Source organism: Mesoplodon densirostris, chromosome 3 (assembly GCF_025265405.1).
Source record: "Mesoplodon densirostris isolate mMesDen1 chromosome 3, mMesDen1 primary haplotype, whole genome shotgun sequence".
NCBI lineage: Eukaryota > Metazoa > Chordata > Mammalia > Artiodactyla > Ziphiidae > Mesoplodon > Mesoplodon densirostris.
The window spans coordinates 165471888-165494280 of NC_082663.1; the positions used below are offsets into that span (position 1 = coordinate 165471888).

Consider the following 22393-nt stretch of genomic DNA (forward strand, 5'->3'; position numbering starts at 1 on the left):
TAGATTGGATTTCTCCTTGTTAGACTGGAGACACTCTGATAAGAAGCCTCTGATTAGAATACCCTGCTAGTCTGGGAAATATCCTGTCCTTTGACTCGAAGACTTTTTGCAAGAGGTTTGTGTTTTTTTCTTCTCTCTCCATCTCTCAAGTTATGGGTGCATCACAAAGCCAAGCTGTCTCTGCCACCCAAAATGATCTTGGATGTTTCCTTTCTGGCGCTTGTCATGATGCTACCGGGAGTAAAGCAGGTGCATTGTAGTTGGTTGTCCTGGCTTCCCATCTCCCCTTTCCCTGTTTCTCTAAACTTTTCAGCTATTCCACCACACTTGCCCAGCCTGTTCTGTACCCAGCCCTCCTGGGTCATTCTCTTGCCCTGTTTATTCAGGCAGATGGCCAATGCTGATAGGAGAATGTCTCAGTCTTCAGAGTTTCTCAGAGGCTGCAACAAATGGGTCTCCACGGACAAGCTTCAGCAGTCCTGGGAAGGACCCCCAAACCCCTATCGTCTTGGTGTCAGCCTCACAAGAGTCACCTCCTTTAGTTGGACTTCCAAAATCTTCAGGGCTTCCAGGACAGCCTCTCACCCAGCTGGTATGGAAACCTGTCCCACGCACCCTGGGACAAATCCTACTGCTCTTTTGCTGGTAAGTTTCTGTGATAAGTTGTCTCAGTGTAGTTAGAAGGTTAGGAAGCTCTTTCTTATACTAAACCTCAGTAATGGCTTCTGGGAAACTCAGAAAAGGCTATTCTCACATTCTTCAAGTGTTTGAAAATAGCTAGTATGTCTCCCTGTAATTAATCCTAAACAGGTTCAGTTCCTGCAGACTTTCATTGTATAAACACACATTTATTATTAGTAACAACCCTTTTGATCTTCGGGGGATGCAAGGGAGCCTGTCAGTTTCCTTCCTTAAAACAGGCTACTGGGACACGAGTCAGGTGCCCAGTAGGGCAAGAAGTGTGTTTAGAGACTCCCTCCTAAACTGCAGAGAACTGAAATTTCCCACATAGAGACATCTCAGAATCCAAGGTTAGGACCAGACGTGCCACTGGGCATGCGCGCCCAACTCTGATCACCCGAGAAGTGACCTGTCCTCTTCTCCCAGGCTCCATCCTTGCCCTTCCTCACCAGAAACAAAGTGAAAGCTTAGCTATTCGCCGTTCCCCTGCCCACCCTGGCTCCTGGGTTTCTAGGATGTGAGTGGAGATGATGATCCTGAGTGCAGCCAGCCAGAGTGCCCCCAGATATGTCACCTTGCAGCTCAGGGGTCAATCCTCCCCAAGGCAAGGAAAGCAAGCAGTCAGTGTGTCTCTGGAGCCATCACTTTCCCCTCTGATGGGTAGCAGTGAGCTGCGCCATTACAGCTCCCCCGGGGGATCTGCACATGCAGTTAGTGCTCATTGATTGCATGGGATGCACGGAAGAGGGATTCAAGTGGGGCAGGCAGTCATTTGAGGTGGAAGCTTTCATGTAAATGCTGGCTCCGGTCGATGTTAAACCTGCTCCAGGAGGTCTTAACCAAACCAGACTGTCTTAGGGCTGGAATAAGTTAAGACAGCCCGGCACCTGTTGTTTGATTTTCTTGGAAGGCAGACAAGACCACTGGAGCATCTTGGAGTTTTCCAAGCAACATGCCAGTTACAGGGCAGTGAGCAAAACTCTGCTCCCTATAGCTCACTTTCCCTCACCAGCTGTTTTGCAAGTACAACTACTGCTGATGATGATAACAGCTACCATTTATTGAATACTTAATATGTTCCAGAACCTGTGCTAAGCAATTTCATGTACATCCTCTCATCTAACCTTTACAACCATGCTAAGAGAAAGGTATTGTTCAGAGGCCCATTTTATAGATGTAGAAACTGAGCAACTGATGGGTTAAGTAACTTGGCCATTGTCTCTCAGCATGTAAGTGATGGAGCGTTGGAACCCAAGCAGTCTGAATCTGGAGTCCACACCAGAGATATCTGCTTCTGACCCAGTTATGGGCCAATCTGCAGAGCTAGTTTTGTGATACACGAAACAAGAATTCCTCACTGGCTCAAGCCAAGGAGGGAGTACTATGGAACTGATAAGTTCCTCTTGTTAAGCCTCAGTCTAAATCACAGACCCCTGTGTCCCATGGAACTTCCTCTGGTTGACTGTCTTCACCCCACTAAAGTCTGAGCTGAGCCCTGTAAGAGGGCAATCAAGAAGCTGCTTGTTCTTGGGCTTCACTGCTGGCACAGTGGTTGAGGGTCCGCCTGCCGATGCAGGGGACACAGGTTCGTGCCCCGGTCCGGGAAGATCCCACATACCGCGGAGCGGCTGGGCCCGTGAGCCGTGGCCGCTGAGCCTGCGTGGCCGGAGCCTGTGCTCCACGACGGGAGAGCCCACAACAGTGAGAGGCCCGTGTACCACAAAAAATAAAAAAAAGAAGCTGCTTGTTCTTAAAGACTGGGTTGAGGTGAGATGATGAGAATTCTCCCCAACAGTAGAAGCAGACTTCCTTTGTGATGCATTTTTGAGGGAGGAATTCTTCCCTCTCTTGTGTACCTGGAACTTCCTAAGGAAAGCTCTTGAGGGGACTTAAATTCTGGAATCATTCCATGCTTTGGTCATTGAGTGAATGGTTTATCCCTCTTAAAGGACTGATTAGTAACCAGGTAGCAGTCAGATAGGCAAGTTCTACCCTAGTAGATGTTGGGGAGGGAAGGGGCAAGCCAGGTCACACTAGGTGAGGCCCTTGATCTCCTGAGAGCAGGTGGTGGCCGCTTCATCCGGTCTCTCAGAAGCTCAGCTTCCCTCTGATTACCTTAGGAGGTCCCCGTTGCTTGCACCCTCTTCCTCGTGCCCTCCTACATCTGTGGATTCAAAGGAGGTCCTATTTTTCAGACAGGCCACCCTGTTGCTGCACTTCAGTTTGAGTCACCATGACAACCCACAGCCCATGACCAGCAGTGCAGTGATTATCAGGAGAGAAGAAAGCGTCATCATTGCTCCCAGGGACTTGGAGGGCTCCTCTTGTTTCTTTGTGTGAGTGTTTAGCATGGCGTGGCCCAGAGCACCTATTCATAGGCTCAGAGAAGATTCTGGGCGGGGTCAGAAGTCCTTGACCTCGTGGCACCAGATGTCACCAGGTTCTTCCCCATGTCCAGCCTCAGGAGGTTGCCAAAGGTCAAAAGAAATCCCCCATATTTCATATGGGAAAGATAATAGCATGTTTGTTCTAAGGCAAGAGAGTGGTCCTTATTACAATTAGTAGATAAAGAATTTCAGGGTGGCAGAGGGTTCATTCTAAAGAAATTTTTTTAAAAGAGAAAGACACATAATAATGAGAGGGGTTAACTCTAAATCCTGCAGCTTAATCAGGGGTCCAGAATGTCTCCCCTAATTGGCATCCTCACTAATAGTTAATGCCAGTGCTTAATAGTGGGAAATACTTGCAGGGATACACAGAGAACTTTTTTTGATAACAGAGAGCCTTTGTAACCCATTCCTGAAAAATGATTCCCCTACAGGAGGAGCCAGAGAAAGGGTTATGCCATGGGGTTGTTGATACATCTTTTCCTTCCTATGGATGCATCTGAGTGTTTATGAAACAGAAACTGACCCGTCCCCCCCACCCCCCGCCAGTGTCACTTTAAGAAAAGGAGACTCCATGAAGTCTGCCAGTGTCACTTTAAGAACAGGAGGCTCCATGAAGTCCCCCCGCCTGGCGAGAGCCTGGGCCCATCTCCCTATCCCATGGTCTTTCCCGGAAGGGCTTCACTTACTCTGCAGGAAGGGGCTGCTCCGCTCTTTCTTGACACATTTTCTGAGAAGACCTTGTACTCCAGGTTTGGAAAATGCTTTTGGTGTTTGCAGACAAACACCGTATAAGTAGGAGGAGTAGCCTTAAACCGCTGTCTTCCGCAGACACATGGGCAGATGTGGAGAATATAAATATCACCCAAATGAGAGCTCGGGGCCACTGAATCCATATGTGAACCCCTGGCGTTACCTAGGTGATTTTGATGCAATTTATCATTAAGCCTGATTCCAGATGTTTGTGTTTTCCAAACCTTGTGGCAAAGGCTGTGAGCTCAGGGGAATCTTCTTGGAGGAGGAGATGTGGGCAAGGGCAGTAGCTAAAAGTGGGGCCTCAGTGGTCCTCTGCCAGAGACGGGAGCCAATAAAGAGTAAGAACAGCTGCTGCAAAGTGAACCCCAACCATGTGGCCTCTTTAGGGAGACTGGGTGTGGGGGTCCTTTTCACAGGTCAGGGTGGACCTCACTTCCCTCCTGTGGCCCATCTCCCCCTATTACCTGGACCCTGAGTGAATGAGGCTGCAAGCTGCTACAAGCGATGAGAGCACCTGGGACTTTTCTGGCCGGGCCAGGCCCGGTGCCCCAGCAGGACTGGAATCAGAAGAGCCCTCCTTAGCCCAGACTGAGGACTCATGCTATTCATTCCCCCTCCCCCTGCCCCATGCTCCAGCTCTGAGCCTCCCAATGGCTTCTGTTTCCTGCCTTGCTTTTTCTGAAGGCAACAGCTCCTGGAAAGGATTATCTCTCCGCCGCATCGTTAGGTTGGTTAGTCAATGGGCTGAGTGCTAATACCTCTTGACATGGAACATATGTGGAAGCTGAAAGGGCTCGGTGAAGGGGAGGGCGGAAAGAGTGCCTTGGAGAGCTATAACCCTTAGACGTAAGTTTAGAAGGTGATGTATGTGTACTCACACTCTCTGTAATTTCCTCTGGCGGGAGCGTGCGTGGCTCTTTGCTTTCGTCTTATTGTAGAATCATCACTAAGTCAATGGGAGTGGCTACAAAAACCTACTTCTACCTCCTTCCACAAGTTTCGGGTGCTTCCCACAGTCCCTTCATAGGCATGGGAGTGGGAGCAAAGGCTTTTTTTTTTTTTTTTTGCGGTACGCGGGCCTCTCACTGTTGTGACCTCTCCCGTTGCGGAGCACAGGCTCCGGACGCGCAGGCTCAGCGGCCACGGCTCACGGGCCCAGCCGCTCCACGGCATGTGGGATCTTCCTGGACCGGGGCACGAACCAGTGTCCCCTGCATCGGCAGGCGGACTCTCAACCACTGCGCCACCAGGGAAGCCCAGAGCAAAGGCTTTTGAACTAAGATAGCATGGATCCAAATCTCAACCTACCACTTACTAGTTGTGCAACTTTGGTCAAAAGTACTCAAGCTTTTTGAGTCCCAGGGGTCTCATCATCTGTCAGATGGAGATTCCATAAGTTAATATATATAAGGAGCTGCGCGAGTGCCTGGCCCCACATAGCGCTTATTACCTGTTAGGTCATGTGGTCCCAGCTGTTCAACCTGACCTGATCATCTCAGCCCCACCCCTACCCAACTACCATCTCTCTTTTGTTTATATGACCTCCACGTTTCCTTTGGGAGGTGGGTCTGGGAGCGGGTGGTCCCGCAAGATGGTTGGATCTGCTTCTGGGGAAATATTGATGAACACAGTACATCTCCAACCCCTCCCCCCTCGCTGGATCCAATAACGGATCAAGCTGAGATCTAGTTGGGGGCATCAAACTTTGGAGTTTGAGTACCAGGCAGCCTCTTGAATGAGGCGAGCTGGAGCATCCCATCTTGCATAAGGGATGCTGTTATCTCTGCTTCATCGCTGTCCCCTGGTCTGCCTTGAGTGAGAGTTCAGGGTGAGGGGAGTACATAGCCAAACATACTAGCTCCTAAATCAGCATTTAGTCAGTGATGTGTGAAGGTTGAGATCCTGCTTTGCACAGGTGCAGGCCACTCAGTGAAGAGCCTGCCACGATGCCAATGGCAGTTTAGTGAGCATTTCAAAGAGCAGTCCCGTCACAGCAGCTTGGTGCTGGGTTCTCCCTAAGAGTCAGCAGGACTCCTGATGCCTCTACACAACCAAGAGGCAAGCAGTCTTCCGGACCCAACCAGACGTCCACCTGAAGTGTGCCCAGGTGCATTCCGAAGCTAGCGAAAACAGCCAATCCCCAGAAACAGGCAACACCTTCCACCAGGCGCAGGAATGAGAAGATGGATTTTACATGGTGGATGAGAGAGAAACTTTGGAGTCGTTCAGGCTGGAAGTTCACTGGGCAGCCTTGGTTAAATCCATCACCACTCTGACCCTCAGTTTCCTCATCAGCAAAAGGAGGACCCTCATAGTGCTGCTGTGAGGGTGAAAGAAAATACTACATGGAAAGTGCTTTGGAAACCCTTTGGCACAGGGCTGCACACAGAGCTGTGGTCTCTGGCGATGCTGCTGCATTATTATTAATTCACACAGCAGTTACACCACTGCTTCTCAAAGGGGAATGAACTGGGACAGATCAAGCAGCCTTGATGGAGAAAGAGGCAGAATCAATCCGTCCAGTGAAAGAGGGAGAAGGCCTATGTTCAGAACTTTTTACAGAATTGCTGAACCCCATTTCAAATAGTTGTTTACTCTCTGTTTGCTCCATCATAGGGTGGTTTTTCTTTATTTTTATTTTTTTGGGTGTTTTTTAAATTAATTTTTATTGGACTATGATTGCTTTACAATGTTGTGTTAGCTCCTACCGTATAGCAAAATGAATCAGGCATACACATACATATATCCCCTCCCTTCTGGACTTCCCTCCCATTTAGGTTACCACAGTGCATTAGGTAGAGTTCCCTGTGCTATACAGTATGTTCCCATCAGTTGTCTATTTTATACATAGTAACAAAAATGTGTATGTGTCGGTCCCAGTCTCCCAATTCCTCCCACCCCACCCCTTTCCCCCTTGGTATCCATACATTTGTTCTCTACCTCTGTGTCTCTATTTCTGCTTTGCAAATAAGATCATCTATACCATTTTTCTAGATTCCACATATATGTGTTATTATACAATATTTGCTTTCCTCTTTCTGACTTACTTCACTCTGTATGACACTCTCTAGGTCCATCCACGTCTCTACAAATGATTAGGATGTTGTTTGTTTGTTTCATTCCCCTGCAACTCTTGTCCACGTACCAGAGAGCTCAGAGATCCTTTCATGGAAGCCAGACCTAGTTGAGTAGCTGCCAACCTTCCTCCCAAAGGATAGAGGACAGAAAGACAGGCTGTTAGATGTCGCCTGTGCTGGAGATCAGTGAGGCTGTCCTCGGCATCTAAATCTGGATAAGCAGCTTAATTTTATCTCTCCCTGCACCGATACATCTTGCCTTAGGGAGCCAAGCATCCTGGGAGAGAATAAGTGATGGGGAGACTCTGCCCTTTTGTGTTTCCTTTTGCTCCTGCTTATGCGCTATCTTTGCCTCAAAATTGTGCCAGCCTGGGTTGTTTTGATGCCTTACATCTTTGCGATAACATCTCATGCTGAGAGATCTAGGAGCAATAGGGAACAAGAAAGTGGGCAGAAAAAGAAGCCTCGATAGTTCTGATGGGTGAGGAGGGTTGCCAGAGTGGCCTGCAGTTTAGATACCCTTTCAAGACAGATCAGAGTTGCATTCCTCTGTCCCCGTAGCCATCCGCCTTATCCAATGTCTGGCATTCCCCAGAACCAAGTACAGCAATTGGGCTCATGAATCTACACTAGAGTCTCAAATCTAAATGCCTCCTCAGGCAAGGTCAGTAGAATAAACTTGTGAAGGGCACACAATAGGGAATGGTGAGGACTGTGGCAAACAGAGCATATGTCTTATCTAAAGGGGGCAGCCACCCCATGGCTGCCTCCAGTGGGCCCAGCGTTACTAGAGCTTCTGATTTTTTTCAAAAGAAAATAGAAATATGATGTGTGTGAGTGAGAGAGAGAAATGTCCCAATTTTTTTATTGAAGTATAGTTGATTTACAATGTTGTGTTAGCTTCTGATGTACAGCAAGGTGATTCAGTTATACATATATATGTATGTATATTCTTTTTCAATTCTTTTCCATTATGTATAGTAGTTTGTATCTGCTAATCCCAAGCTCTGAATTTATCTCTCCCCACCCCCCTTTCCCCTTTGGTAACCATAGTTTGTTTTCTATGTCTGTGAGTCTGTTTCTGCCTTGTAAATAAGTTCATTTGTATCATATTTTAGACTCCACATGTAAGTGATACCATATATTTATCTTTGTCTGACTTACTTCACTTGGTATGATAATCTCTAGGTCCATCCATATTGCTGCAAATGGCATTATTTCATTCTTTTTATAGCTGAGTAATATTACATTTTATATATATATATACATTTTATATATTTTTTATATAAATATATATACTTTTTATATATATACATTTTATATATATATTACTCAGCTTTTTATAGCTGAGTAATATTACATTTTATATATATGTGTGTATATATATGTGTGTGTGTATATGTGTGTATATATATATATATATATATATATATATATATATAAATATAAACATACCACATCTTCTTTATCCATTCATCTGTCGATGGATACTTAGGTTGCTTCCATGTCTTAGCTGTTGTAAATAGTGCTGCTATGAATATCGGGGTGCATGTATCTTTTCGGATTAGCGTTTTCTCCAGATATATGCCCAGGAGTGGATCATATGGTGACTCTTTTTTTAGTTTTTTAAGGAACCTCCATACTGTTCTCCATAGTGGCTGCACCAATTCACATTCCCACCAACAGTGTAGGAGGGTTCCCTTTTCTCCACAGCCTCTCCAGCATTTGTTATTTGTAGACTTTTTAATGATGGCCGTTCTGACTGATGTGAGGTGATACCTCATTATAGTTTTTTCCCAGTCTTTAACACACTGGGAGGGCTGAATGAACAGAGTTGCATGTGGGATGTTGCAAGATGCTGCAGGGAGGATTCTATCCTCAGGTCATGAGATTGGCATTTCTGACCTGGTCTCTTTATTGATAATTCGATATTTCCTAGCAAGATGATGCCCTCAAAAGGCCCTGAACATCAAGCTTTGGAACAAATCATCTACCGCATACTTTATTTTTTTTAAACAAGAGAACCAAAAATGTTTGTGTGTGAAGGGTTCACTCCTGACCCATGGGGACTTAGCCCTGTTGGATCCTCTCGCTCTTCTCCCTGTTTCTCTGCTCCATAGCATCCTCCTTGAAATACCCCCCCCCAAATAGGGGGATTTTGACTAAAATTTAATATACAAAGCTCAGTAAATTCTTGGGGGAAATTGCTACAAAGTGGATAGACAGATGGGTGGGGTAGATGAGACATTCATAAAGAAGAAACTAAACCCTCCAGAGACCTAGAGTACCATAACTGCATCCAGCATGCGCCTTGGAAACGTGTAACCTTGAACAAGCCCACCAAACTCTCAGCCTCAGTTTCCTCAACTGTAACATGCAAGGCTGGCTCTGCCCATCTGCCCAGGTTACTGTGAGAATAAAAGGATGTCAGGAAAGCACGCTGGAAAACATGAAAAGTATTCTAGCAACGTGAGCTTTTTTTGCCACTGGGAGGCAGGAGGACATCTGTGTGAACCCTTGGGACCCTGAGTGTTATTAGCCAGATTAAACGTCAGTTCTTCCTCTTGTCACCTCCACAGCTGCCTGCCTCACAGGACGGGCCTGCAGCAAGGGAGTGGGGGCATGGATGATTGAGCTCCCATGGCAGCCCCTCCGTTACCAGCTCCAGTCCCCTGGACCCTGACATCAAGAGCCTCCAGAGGCAAGCCAGCCATGATGCATCCCATGGGTCCCTCTCCATGAGGGAAGCTCTGAGCCAGCATTGAAAAGAGAAATTTTTTTAAATTCCAGCTTTTTGCTGATTAGTTTAGTAACCCCCTCACTTTCATTCAAGAGTGGGTGAGCAATGATTTTACACGAGGTTCAAGGGCACAGCTAGTCAGTCTAGGATCATAAAGGACATTTGTAGGACCCAAAGTGCTTGCCTTGCCAGCCCCATTCTGGAAAACACTTCTACAACCCTAGTGGCATCACCTAGGATGGACTAGCATTTCACCAGAAACACAGCTTCCTTTTATGCTTTTTTTTTTTTTTTTTTTTTTTTTGGTGTTTTGGTTGGCCGGGGCGGGTCTGAAGAACTAAAACCATGGCAGAATGGGGTCCCTCATGGATAGGAAGGCTGACCCTGGGGGATAGGTGTCACCTTAGAGGAGAGTGACCCCCTGGATTTGCATATGGAGTTGAGTGTATTTCTTAATAAATGCTTGTGCTAAGCACTAGGAATAAAGGGAGGAATAAAATAATGTCATTTTTGCCATCATAGAACTTACCGTCTTGGGTGGGAGGCAAATGATAAACAAGAAGACAAACAAATATCCTCTAACCACAAATTGAGAGAAGTGCTACGAAGGAAATAAATAGCGGGCTATGAGAGACAATAGTAGGGGTCGTACTGGAGATGAGGGCGTCAGGGCAGGCCTCTCTGAGGAGCTGACATTTGGGCTTAGATCCAGAGGAGGAGAAGGAATCACCTTATGAAAGGGGTAAAGAGCGTGTTCAGAACATGCGTGGTGTATTTGCGGAATCACACAGGACTCCATCCATGTGTGTGTTTGTGTTTGTGTGTGTTTCTGTGTGTGTGAGAGAGAGAGAAAGGATGTGTATGTGTGTGTGTGTGTTTATGTGTGTGTGTGAGAGAGAGAGAAAGGATGTGTATGTGTGTGCACACATGCCTACCCACGGCTGTATTTTTTCTGGGACGATGACCTATAACTTTCATCAGTTTTCCAACGGGTTCAGTGATCCAAAAGAACTCTAAGGAATTTTCTGAATCAAAATTACCCTTAGTCAATCAGCTAAAGCATCAAAATAATTGTGCCAAATGATTTTTTATTATTATTTATTTTTTTTTTGAGTCTTAGAAGCTCTGCATGCTAAAGCAGAAATTGGAGCACACAGGGTGCCATTTTGGGTCTCCCTCCAAGAGCGTGGGTGCAGGGGGAAGTCTCCAAGTGATCGGTGTGCCACACAGCGTCCGTGGTGACCGGGTGCATGAATGCCCAGATGCGTTCGGAGGTTTGGTGGCCACAGGCATGCAAGTCCCTCTCTTTCTGTGCTGAGGGCGGGAGCCCCTGCTATAAGGAGAGCACTGCAGGTCATCACAAGGATTTAGTGAGTCACCAGCCTCTCTCCTGCCTGCAGGCTCCTCAATGCCAACAAGATCAACTGCCTGCGGGTGAACACGTTTCAGGACCTGCAGAACCTCAACCTGCTCTCCCTATATGACAACAAGCTTCAGACCATCAGCAAGGGGCTCTTCGCCCCTCTGCAGGCCATCCAGACGCTGTGAGTATGCCACCTCGAGTGCCAGTGCGTGCGCAGGCAGCCAGCAACCCCAAACACGTAGTCGCAGAGAACATTCAAGACGAAGGCAGGGTGAGCACGTCCAGGAGGAGTCCTGGAGCCTGCAGTGAGAATGGGATATTAATAATAGCACTAGCTTGGGACTTCCCTGGCGGTCCAGTGGTTAAGAATCTGCACTTTCAATGCAGGGGGCGTGGGTTTGATCCCTGGTCAGGGAACTACCATTTCCACATGGTGTATGGCTTGCCCAAGAAAAAACAATTTTTTTTTTTTTTTTTTTTTGCGGTACGCGGGCCTCTCACTGCTGTGGCCTCTCCCGTTGCGGAGCGCAGGCTCAGCGGCCATGGCTCACGGGCCCAGCTGCTCCGCAGCATGTGGGATCCTCCCTGACCAGGGCACGAACCCATGTCCCCTGCATCGGCAGGCGGACTCTCAACCACTGCGCCACCTGGGAAGCCCTTTTGTTTTTTGGTATTTTTTTTAAGAATTTTTTTTTGAAATCATAATAGCGCTAGCCTGTACTAAGCACTCACACCATGCTCGGCACCCCACTGGGTGATTTCCCTGTATCCAAACAGTTAAGCCTCACAACAACCCTAGGAGGTAGGTGCTTTTGTGATCCCCCATTTCTATGTGAGGAAACCAGAGGCACAGAGAAGTGAAGTAACTTATTCAAGGTTGCACAGCTAGTAAGAAGCAGGATTTGAATCCAGGCCGAGTGGCTGCTCACCTGCTCTTTTAACCACTGTGGCCACTGTATTCTGAGCAGGCTCCACCCCTGCTGATAACCCATTCCTGCCCACCAACACCCACAAAACCAAGCCTCTGGCATAGGCACACTGTACCAGAATACGGGAGTATTTCACCACCCTCGTTAGGGAACAGTTCCTCACTGCCAAGCACTGCAGACGTTCATAAATAGTTCCGTTAGATAGATGACACCTGAGCACAGACCTCAGCCCGTGTTTTTGATGGCTCCACCCCTAAGCTTAGACCCTAGCTCCAGCCCCAGGCCTGACCATGAGCCTGGGGGCTTCTGGAGCCCTTCTGAGTCATCTGGCACTTACTGCCCCTGTAGCCAGAGACGGGAGCCAATAAAGGGTAAGAGCAGCTGCTACACATTGAACCCCGACCACGTGCTGAGCACTGAGTGTGGTGCTTTGGATAGTTTTCTCACTGAGCCGGGGAAAGCTAGGCCCATGGTTCTATTGCCCTTGTGATGCTGAGGATGGTAAGAACAAAACCCGCTACTATAAATGGAACAACCACCCTGTGCCCGACACCATGCCAGCTGCTTTATGTACCGGGTGTTCCTGAGCTTGGAGAAATAAAATTCAGTCTGCTCTCAGCATAAACCCTAAGCCTGCAACTTTCATTGCCCTTCAGAATTGGCGTGGGTGAGATTGGAGACGATCAGGGGTGGGTCCTGACCCAGGTGGGGAGAGTAAGGCAAGCTGATTCCCCAGGCGGGATGCCGGCTGCACCTGTGACTGTCTTTTTGCGGACAGCAGACCTCAGGCCCGCTCTCCGGGTCTTGTCTGAGAGCAGCTCCCACCTCCCCCGAGGCCTCCTGGGGCAATGAGGGAGGGAGCCTGGCACCAGAGCCTAGCACCAGGCAGGGTGGTGGCGGACCATGGCACCAGGGGTCCCATCTGATTAACTCCCGTCCCTCTCGCAGCCACTTAGCCCAAAACCCATTTGTGTGTGACTGCCACTTGAGGTGGCTGGCCGACTACCTTCAGGACAACCCCATCGAGACCAGCGGGGCCCGCTGCAGCAGCCCGCGCCGGCTGGCCAACAAGCGCATCAGCCAGATCAAGAGCAAGAAGTTCCGCTGCTCAGGTAATCAGGTTATGGGGCAGGGCCCCACCTTCCGACTCAGAGTACAGCCGCCCCGGAGAGGCCAGTAATCCAATCTGGAGGACAGCGCGCGCTGTCATGGCTCCTGGGAAGCATCTTTGCAAATTAAATTGGGAAAATTCAGTTAGCCCTGCAGAAAACCAATTAGCTTATGGATTTAAAATAAAACACACACACACCCAATAAAAGCACTGTGGGGAGGAAGGGGGGTGATTTGGGGAGAGACAGAACCCAGGCAGCAGCGCATCTCCCAAGCTAGGTGGAAACGAGCAGATGACGCAGCCTGGACACATGCCATCTTGAGAGGCCGTGATTTATTTATTTTGTATTGTGTTAGTTTCCAAATCATGCTCCCCAAGTGGCAGATAGAGAAATAAATATACCCCAGGCCAGGCTGCAGGAAGCATGGAGCCTTGGGGGCCTCCTCTCCCCGTCTATGGCCACCTTCGGTACAGCCCTTGGACCACAGTGTATTCTAGGTTTCACAGACGTTTTTGCTCTCTCCTCCACCCCAGGTGGGTGCATTCTGATCATGGAGAGAACAGCAAAGGGTGTTGCTCAGAAAGAAAGCAAAGCCTTGCTCTCTAGTCCCCAAGCTGTCTCCAGAAACCTTCCTCCCTACCGCACCCAGAGATGAAACGGGGAGGGGGCGTGGTGAATGGCAGGGGAATTCTCAGCTCATCTTGGGAAGAGAAGTTGCTCTCCTTGACGCAAGAGCTGGATGAACAGGCAGTTCAAAATGACTATCGTTTGTGTTGTTTTGCTACTGGAAAAAAATCACCAAGCTGCTTTGTGCTCCCAATGGTGAGGCGTTGATAGTATGATGTAGTGAGATGGGCTGAAGCCAACCCTCACAATCTGTGTGTCAGCAGGACCTGTTCTTCTCTCCCTGCCCGGAGCGTCTTGTGTAGGTGGGTTTTCCTGGGGAGAAGGCTAGTGTCGGCCCTAGTCGCCGGGAGAAGACCAGCAGGCAGACCTCCACTTCTTTCACGTTGCTCTTGACCTCAAAGTCAAATTCTTCAGTCCATGCCTCCAGAATGATCAGCCTGAGCTGTTTTATTTTTTTCAACGGAAGCAGATACCTTGAGAGGGCTTGGAGGGACCCCAGGGACTCTGCGGCAGTCTGAGACATTGATCTCAATTTGTCTTCCCCAGAATAACAATGTCAGTCACAAGAGCAGTTTCTTGCCCCTCATGAGCACTGTGCTCAGGGCTTCTAGTTTGACTCGCTTTTTCCAATAGTCCTGTGCGATGAGCAGGAGAGGTCCCCTTGCTGCAGCAGAGGGAGCTGAGGGCTCAGAGGTGAGGGGGCACCCCACGGTCACAGCAAGCAAATGGTAAAGGCAGGCTCGGACCCCAGGTCTGGCTCGCTCCTCAACACCACGCGGCATGTAGGAGAGAAGGGCCATTTGCGAAGGAGGCCCAGCTGCTTGGATGACTTCCTTCCCCAGCCTCACGGCCCCGCCCCCAACCTCAGGCCCTGAACTCTTTCCTTAAGTTCCCTCTTGGGGCCGCAGCATCTCAGGGAGGAAAACGCTCTCCCAGCCCAGAGCTGTGCCCTGAGGCCCAACCGTCTTGTCCCCGGGCCCTTTCCTCATGACTTACACCTCTTGTTCCGTCTGCCTCCTCTCTTGCTACCCATGTCTGGCTGGGGCTGAGTTAATTACCTCTAACAGCAGTTGTGCCCAAGAAGAGGGGTGATAAGAGGCCGAGGAGGGCAGGGTGCCATCTTCCAGCCCTGATCCCTCAGTCTGGAGGCTGATGGGGGGGTGGTCCCATCATGATCTTAAGATCCTGATTGATGCCAAGACCCTGGGGCATAGGGTGGGGATGGAATCAGCCCAGGGATCAGCCATTGCCTCGGAATGACTGTAGGCTGGGTTTGGGGATGGGGTACAGACAGAACCCAGTAGGAGAAAGAGGAAAGCAGCCAGCAGACCTAGAAACAGCAGAGCTTAGTTCTAGCTCGAGATATGCCACTACCTACCTATCTTTGCACTGGAGAAACCCTGGCTTCTTTTCCTCTGTGGGGTGGGAATGATTGGGCATTTTAAAAAGACACAAATAGGGAAAAGGGACAGGGTTTTTAGATTGACCCTGTCTAAAAAAATTTTTATACATCAATACTAACCAGAAAGATTATTCTTATTAAAGGTAGAGGAAGTTAGAGCTGTGATGATCCTAACATATAACATTCTATATGCTCTTATTTTATGTAGCTACAGACAAGAGAGGTCAGGAGAGCTTGCTACTGGTGCACTCCAAAGGCCTTGGCTTTGAGAGGCACTGGGGCCCAGACCTGCTTAGCATTGAGGGATGCAGAAGCCATAGCTCTAAAGCTCTGTGTTTCCAGGAAGCTCAAGAAGAAAGAAGGAGGGGCAGGTGACATGTACTGGATTTGACAGATAACAAGTCTGCATTTTACTTTCCACTAAAAGCACTCCCATTGCCAAGACAGCTGATGTAATTAGGAGCCAATTTGAAGGCCGCTCTTGCAACGCATAAAGCCCCTCCTTAGGCTGGGCATCTGGCTTCCCATGTCTGCCTCTATCAGCTGTATCCGCTGCCCTGGGCAGCAAGATCGGGTTAGAGGTGAATGCTGCCGGCTGGGGTAATCTGACCATCAGATTAAGGCCTCCTCAAAAGGCACCATCTGGCTGCCTAAGACCCCAAGCCCATCCTCGGGGGAGCACCTGGCGGCTGGAAAATGCTGTCTGCCTTCCGTCATGCCTCCCCCACTTTGTGTGTGGAGATCCAGTTGCCAAGAAGAAACTGGTGGTGAAAAGTACAGAGTGGTGTACTCCCTGTCCTCATCTGTACAAAGATGGCAAAGAGCAAGACACCTCTCAGGGAATCACAAACCTTTAGAGCCCCCAGAGATTACCCAGTCCATGCTAGAGAGGAAGAAAATGAGGCTCACACTGCAGTAAGTCTTATCTAAGATTATAGAGTGGTATTTTCAGGACAAGATTTGTAACCCAGGACTTCTGATATACTGAGAAGTTTCTTGATAACTTTCTCCTGGGCCCCTCCATTTCTTTCTGTTGAAGAAAACCAGAGAAGGAGGGGAATTTTAAAGCTTGGGGACAGGGGCATGAAAGGGCTGGATTTTCCCTGCTCTGGTGCTGAGCACCTGATCAAACTTGAATACGAAATCCCCAAACCAGAGTGTTCGCAGAGCCCTGCCTGTCTGGAGGGGCTCAGAGCAGAGTTGAGTCTAAATTACAGCGGCCAGCTCTAGTCGGTCAGATGGGAGGGCTTAGCAAGAGGTGGAGCCAGATCCGGAGCTGTGGAGTGACTTGGACTAACCAGTCAGTCATCACAGATAACCTATACACGTCAATATGCTGCCACCATCTTGTCCTAAAAACACACTGTGGAGGAATGGTGACCCCATCGCTCCTGTCAGAGGGCAGGGCAGTGCGGGTCCCAGTCTGGTCTCTTCAAGATGCCCCAACTCTGGTCTCTTCAAGATGCGCACATCTCCTCTTCACGGCTTGGGTGGAAATTCATAAAAACGGCCGCTGAGCTTTTGCAGATAAGAGTGTAAAGGCTGGGCACCCTCCCTGGGCCCATGGCATCAAGAGCAACTGGTTGTTGGTCTCCCCAGCCCACTCCATGGTTTACAGTCATGGCGGAAGTCAGGAAGGACCCTAGAGTCTGGTATCTTCCACTTTCTTTCCTTTTCTTAGTTTGAAAGAGTCTCCTTGTCATGATCATTGTGACTGTGGGTTTCTCAGTCCCAAACCCAGGGCCCTGGGGCTTCCCCGACTTTCTCCCTGCTAGGAACATGTATTTTCTCTCAATGTCACACCCCTTCTCTACTATACCTTGATTGATCTGTGATGATCATCTGTCAGCCAGGGGTTTCTGGGGGCCTTGAAGGATACTGAGGAGACATCAGAGGGACTTTTTCTAAAGAAGAGCATTGCAGCTTTGCTAGACCACTAGGAACCGTGACCTGTCTCTTTACTGAAGGCGCCGGGGGAACAGCCTGTCATGGAACAGCTCTGCTATGGGATGGGCCCTAGGCAGCAGAGAATGCAGAAGATGCTTCTGCTAAGTTCGACGTCTTGGCACATCGAATGGTGTGATTGCGTGGGGTTCAGAAGCTCAGTTCAGGCCTGTGAAACGATCCCAGACATTTGTGGTCATCATTCCCCTTGGGAAGGATCTGTTCTGCCCAGCTACTCCTGAGTAGGGATGTCCAGTGGCCTCCCACCCGTCCTTCTCCCTTCCTCCTGTGTCTCCCCCGGGGCGGGGTGTGGGGGGCGGTAGGGCTCCTGTCTCCGGACGTGTTCCTGGGGAACCCCGCTCTCGGTACTAATCACGCTCAGTGGGGGCCTGCTCCGGCTTCCGCTTCTCCACGCTGCTTCCTCTGAGCGCTCCTGTCCTCTCTCTGACGCTGCTTCCTGACCTTGACTCTGACCAGTCGCCGCGGGGCTTTCCTTTGTGCTTGATCTAACCATGTGGTGGAATGATGGAAACGGAACATGGTTCTGTCAAGCACCGCGGAAAGCACCGCGCTCTCCTGCAGCATGGCCCGCCGCCGCTGGACACCTCTTCTCTGCTCTGGAGCACCGCAGCCCGCCACCCGCCAGACCCGCCTCTCTCGGTCCAGCCTCACGAAGGGTTGGGGGGGGGGTAGGAGTCTCGAAGGATTCACAGAGCACCTCCTCCTCCAGGTAGCAGATCTGGGCTGAAATGGGGATGGGGAAGCATACGGGGGACAAGCTGAGATCTGCGTCCACGTCTCTATCCCAAATGGAGTTGCCATCCCCCACATCTAGTCTGGATGCCAACCAAGTGGTAAAGTAGCTAGGTCTGAGCTCAGACACCACTGTTTTTCTTCTTGAAGAGGACACGTGTACCCAAGGCATATGCCCTTTGTTTCATGGAAGAGTCCCAGTCCAAGGTCATTTTCCCACGTGGCAGTTAACGCAAAGCTCATACTGCTGGTACCCACCCTCCACCTACCGTCTTTATTGGAAGCATTAGGACTTAATGTGAGCATGAGAATGATGAAACTGCCATGAGTCTGAGACACTGGATGTAACCTGAGGCTCCTTCTGGAACTGACCCCCTCTCCTCACGAGTACTTTGGTCCCCATGCAGCCTAAAGTCCAAGCTGTTTCCTTGACCTTCCAAGCACAGTTAACATGAGGCGAAAGTGCTGGGCTCCTCAGTGGTGCTAGTTCAGTGCCATGTGGGGTCTGTGCGGAAGCCCACTGCCTCTGATAATAAAGAGAGGGGCGTCTTGGCACCTCCCATGCTGCTTATTTCTTGATAAATCCTAGACCCAGTGTAACCAGAAGATTGTGTTGTTGGTTCATGCCGTGGAGTGTGTGTCCTGTCCCACGTGAGAGAGGGCCCTGGCTTGAGCCAGGAGCTGGGCTCTGGGCTTCCATGGCGATGTGTGACTCTCACTGTCTCCTCTCTCTCAGGTTACCCCTCAGAGCCAGGGCCCCAGCCATTGCTGAGGAATGGAGAGTCCTATTTACCTCTCTGAATTCTTTTCTCATGTGCTTACTATAGACCGGGTGCTGAACTATTTTACATCATTACCTTGTTTAATTTTCACAACAACCCTATAAGTCCCATTTTGCAGATGAGAACATTGAGGCTCAGAGAGGCCAACTAACTTGCCCAGGGTCACTGGACTCCAGCATGGCTTCTCTTTACAACTATAATCCTCAGCTTTCCCAGCTGCGGACAGGTCCATGGCCTTGAGTTATAAAATCAAAAAGACCTTGACTTGACTTGATAGGGAGTTGAAAAAAATAACACTCCCTTTCAAACTTCCTTCTGTTAATAGCAAATGACTTGAGCGAGAAAGAGAGCAAGCATCCCTGTTTACATGGCTCCTCCCCTCCAGCATGAATATACCAAGACCCATTTGGTACAGAACAAGTCCTCGGGCCTAGAGAAATTTCCTTTCCCTCTGAACAGAGAGGGCGTTCCGAGTTCCTCGGCACTGCCGCCACCACGCCAGGGCCAGGCCTTCGGGAGTGGGTCCAGAGGGTGCCCTTCCACAGGTGCCTCCCTGGTCCTCCAGCAGCTGGCTGTGACCAGGCAGTGACCAGCTGCAGGCCATGGCCATTTCCCTCTGCTTCCAGGCACATAGCTGCAATCCTGTTAGACTCTGACAGGGAGAACTTACTAGGACAGCTGTCTGCCCAACCAATCTCCAAACTCCTGGTAAACAATTGGTATTTTCCAGCCAACTGGTGTCTGGTCCCCTGGCCTTTGCCGATGAGTGGATAACTGTGTACCTAGCAATGTTCTCTTGATTCCATTCACGACCTATAACCTTTGCTTGTCCTTTCAAGCTGAAGACCCCCGGCAAGCCTCCTACTCCCCCACCCAGTTCCTCTTTCTGCTCCTTTCCTCCTTCTTTCATCCCACCCACCTAGGGGTATTGGAGGTAGAAGAGGAGAACTCTGGACACGTGCATTGGCAGGTCCTTGGTGCTCTGATAACCGTGCATCTGTGACTTCCGTTAAACAAACTGGTTGCCCAGAGGATGATGCAAACTGCAGACTGCTCGTGACAGCAGCCATCCTGGGCCCAGCGCTGGCCTCTGCAGCCAGGTCCATCCAAAGGATGGGAGCTTTGGCTTCCCACCTGCCCCAACCCGGTGACCATCCAAACATTACATACATCCTCTCCTGGGAAGTGGCGGCGGGGCAGGGATTCATAATAAAACCGCATCGCTGTGGATTTCCACTCCCCTGGTCTATTGAAATTTCTCTGTGCTCACGTCCCGAGTGTCGTCGTTCTGAGATGCCCATCAAGGGGGAGGAGGGCTACGGGGGCAGGAGCAGGGGAGATGCCAGGTGACATCAGCTCTCCAAAGACCCATTTCAGCCGGCGTCTAGTTTTATGGCCCTTGTTCAAATCCTCCGAGATCGCTCCTGTCTGAACTCCCCTAAAGAGAATAAGCAACGGCCTATTTCAGTTACTCCTCTCCTACTAAGTATCTCTGGCAGTGACAAATATGCATTGAGATTGAAATTGACTTTTAAAGCTCTGGAAAAGTTAAAAATACTTTTGGGTAGTTATGAGCATTAGGCATAAAATGGCTCCGAGAAACCCTGAGTAGTTTGGGTAATGAAATATGAAGTGATGGAGGTGGCATTTCAGGCTGGCTCCGACTGGGGAACGCACTCTTTCAGTTTTGTATGTACGCCGTTATTAACATTTCTGGCTCCCACTCATGTAAAATACCACACTCCGACCCCCTCGTTGTTACAAACCAGGGCAATAACAAAAACAGCAGGGGGAAAATGTTGGAAAGGACACATTAGTCCATCGAATCTAATTGCAAAATCATTTCATTAAAATGGGTCAGCGGCTCCATTGCACAGGTCGGCCAGTTATAATCTAAGTATACTACAGAGAGCGATTCCTGCTAACTACAGACGCTCTCACCTTGATTGAAACGAAAACGCATTTAATCGGCGGCTGTCCCCAGCCGCAGCCCAGCCGGTGCACATCTTCAGGCTCGTCATGTTAGCGTGCAAACTGAGCTCGCTCCTGTCTTTCTGGCTTTGATCACTCAGGGTTTCTCCGCTTTGCAAGGATTCCATCCTAGACACCTTCTCAAAGGAAAAATACATGCATATGTACGAAAAGCCCCTTCACACCATCACCATGGGGAACCGCCGTGGGGAATAAGAGAGGGTTGTCATCTAGCAGGGATTGCGCGATGAAATTCATCCAGGACTCAGCATGCTGATACGTCGGCGAGTGGGGGGCCGGAAACAGCCCAGGTCAGAGTTATTCAGTGGGACGGATGCTGACAAGCAAAGGGCAAGAAATTTGCATAATGCATTGGACCAGGGAGCCGCCCAAAAAACCTGGGATACCTGCTTGGATTTTGCTCACACAAGCCTGCAGGTGGAAAGTGGGATGAAGGAGGGGAATGGGGAAGGAGCAAAGAGGGAAAGAGACAGGTCCAGGCCTTGACCTTCTGTTTTAGGTGGATGATGTCACTTCAGAATCAGAGACCCGCCAAGTCCATCCCCAATCAGGCATTACCATGGGGAGAAAACGTGAGGAGTGAGAAACCAAGAGGGCAGTGGAGACATCTGCTTCCTGTCTCCCTGCAGCCCACTGAGGGAAAATGCCATTCAATTCACCTCCACCAACTTGACTTTATGACCATTCCTAGGTCTGGGATTAAGGTTTTGTCCAAAAGCACAACTGCAGTAAAGCAAAGTATTAGTCACCTGGGCCCTGGCAGCAGCCTGCCTGGGTTCGTTTCTCGGCCACGTCCTGAGTGACCTGCAGGCCTCAGTTGCCTCATCGATCACATGGAGTCATAATAGCCTCAGAATGTTGTGAAGATTTAATGGGCTCACCCATTTGGAGTTCAAAGAATAGTGCCCTGCTCGTGATCCAGGCTCAGTACACATCAGCTCTCACCACTCACTACGCTGATGTTTTAACGGCTTCTGACATGCCAAATGTTCCACTAGGTGCTCAAAAAAAAAATAGAATCACAAACATCTGTACAACTCTTGACCCTTTTCCAGAGGCTCTCCACCGCCTTGATCTCCCTCAGATCTTCACAGCCCCTGTGAGGTAGGGGCAATGATGTGATTCCCGTTTTACATGTGGAGAGATTGAGGCTACTAAGTGGCAAGGCCTGGGCACATCCACACCTTCTATTGCTAAAACCTCTGTACTGCATGCGGATGCCCTGTTCTGCTCCTAATACACATAAGATGGCCAAGGTCCACCTCAACTAGCCAGGCAAACAAATGGCATTCACGTTCTCTGAAACACTGCAGAAATATGCACGTATGGAACCATTGATGTGCTAAGGACACCCCATTTAGGCACTGGACGAATGTGAGCCAGGCTCTTGTGCCTGGCATTGTGCTGATGAACCGCTGAAGGTGAAAATAAAAGAGACCCGACCCCCATCAACTGGCTTGGGTCTGATAGGAGAACCAGAGCTTCCCTTTTATTTCGGGCAAGATTTGTGGTCTCACAGAGGTTCTCCCAGGAGCCAGGGGATCATTTCTGATCATTAAGGCAGCTCCCCAGGGCATCTCTCAAGACAGCACATCGCTGGCCCTGTTACCGTTACTGTGTATGTAACCTCCAGAAAAATACAATTTCAAAAATTAATCTTAGCTCCAACTACTTTTAGCTCATTGGAACTGGCTTTTCACTGTAGTTAAACAGAGCTTCCTCTCAAAGGCAGCAGGTGCATCTAACACTCACAAGAGTCGTACTTGTCTTTACAGTGTTTTACATTTGAATTCATCACCAATGTTTTTTTAAAAGAATTATCAGGCAACCCTCAGCCAAATGCCCAAA

The 22393-nt window shown here is 49.3% G+C and overlaps 1 protein-coding gene across 1 annotated transcript in view; it reads left to right on the top strand.

Moving 5' to 3' along the window:
• Nucleotides 1-22393, top strand: part of SLIT3 (slit guidance ligand 3) — a 621296-nt gene that overhangs the window by 512356 nt on the left and 86547 nt on the right. Inside the window, exons 13-14 of the mRNA XM_060094956.1 lie at nucleotides 11042-11185; nucleotides 12882-13045. Coding sequence (XP_059950939.1) covers nucleotides 11042-11185; nucleotides 12882-13045 — 308 coding nt within the window. The remainder of the gene's footprint in view (nucleotides 1-11041; nucleotides 11186-12881; nucleotides 13046-22393) is intronic.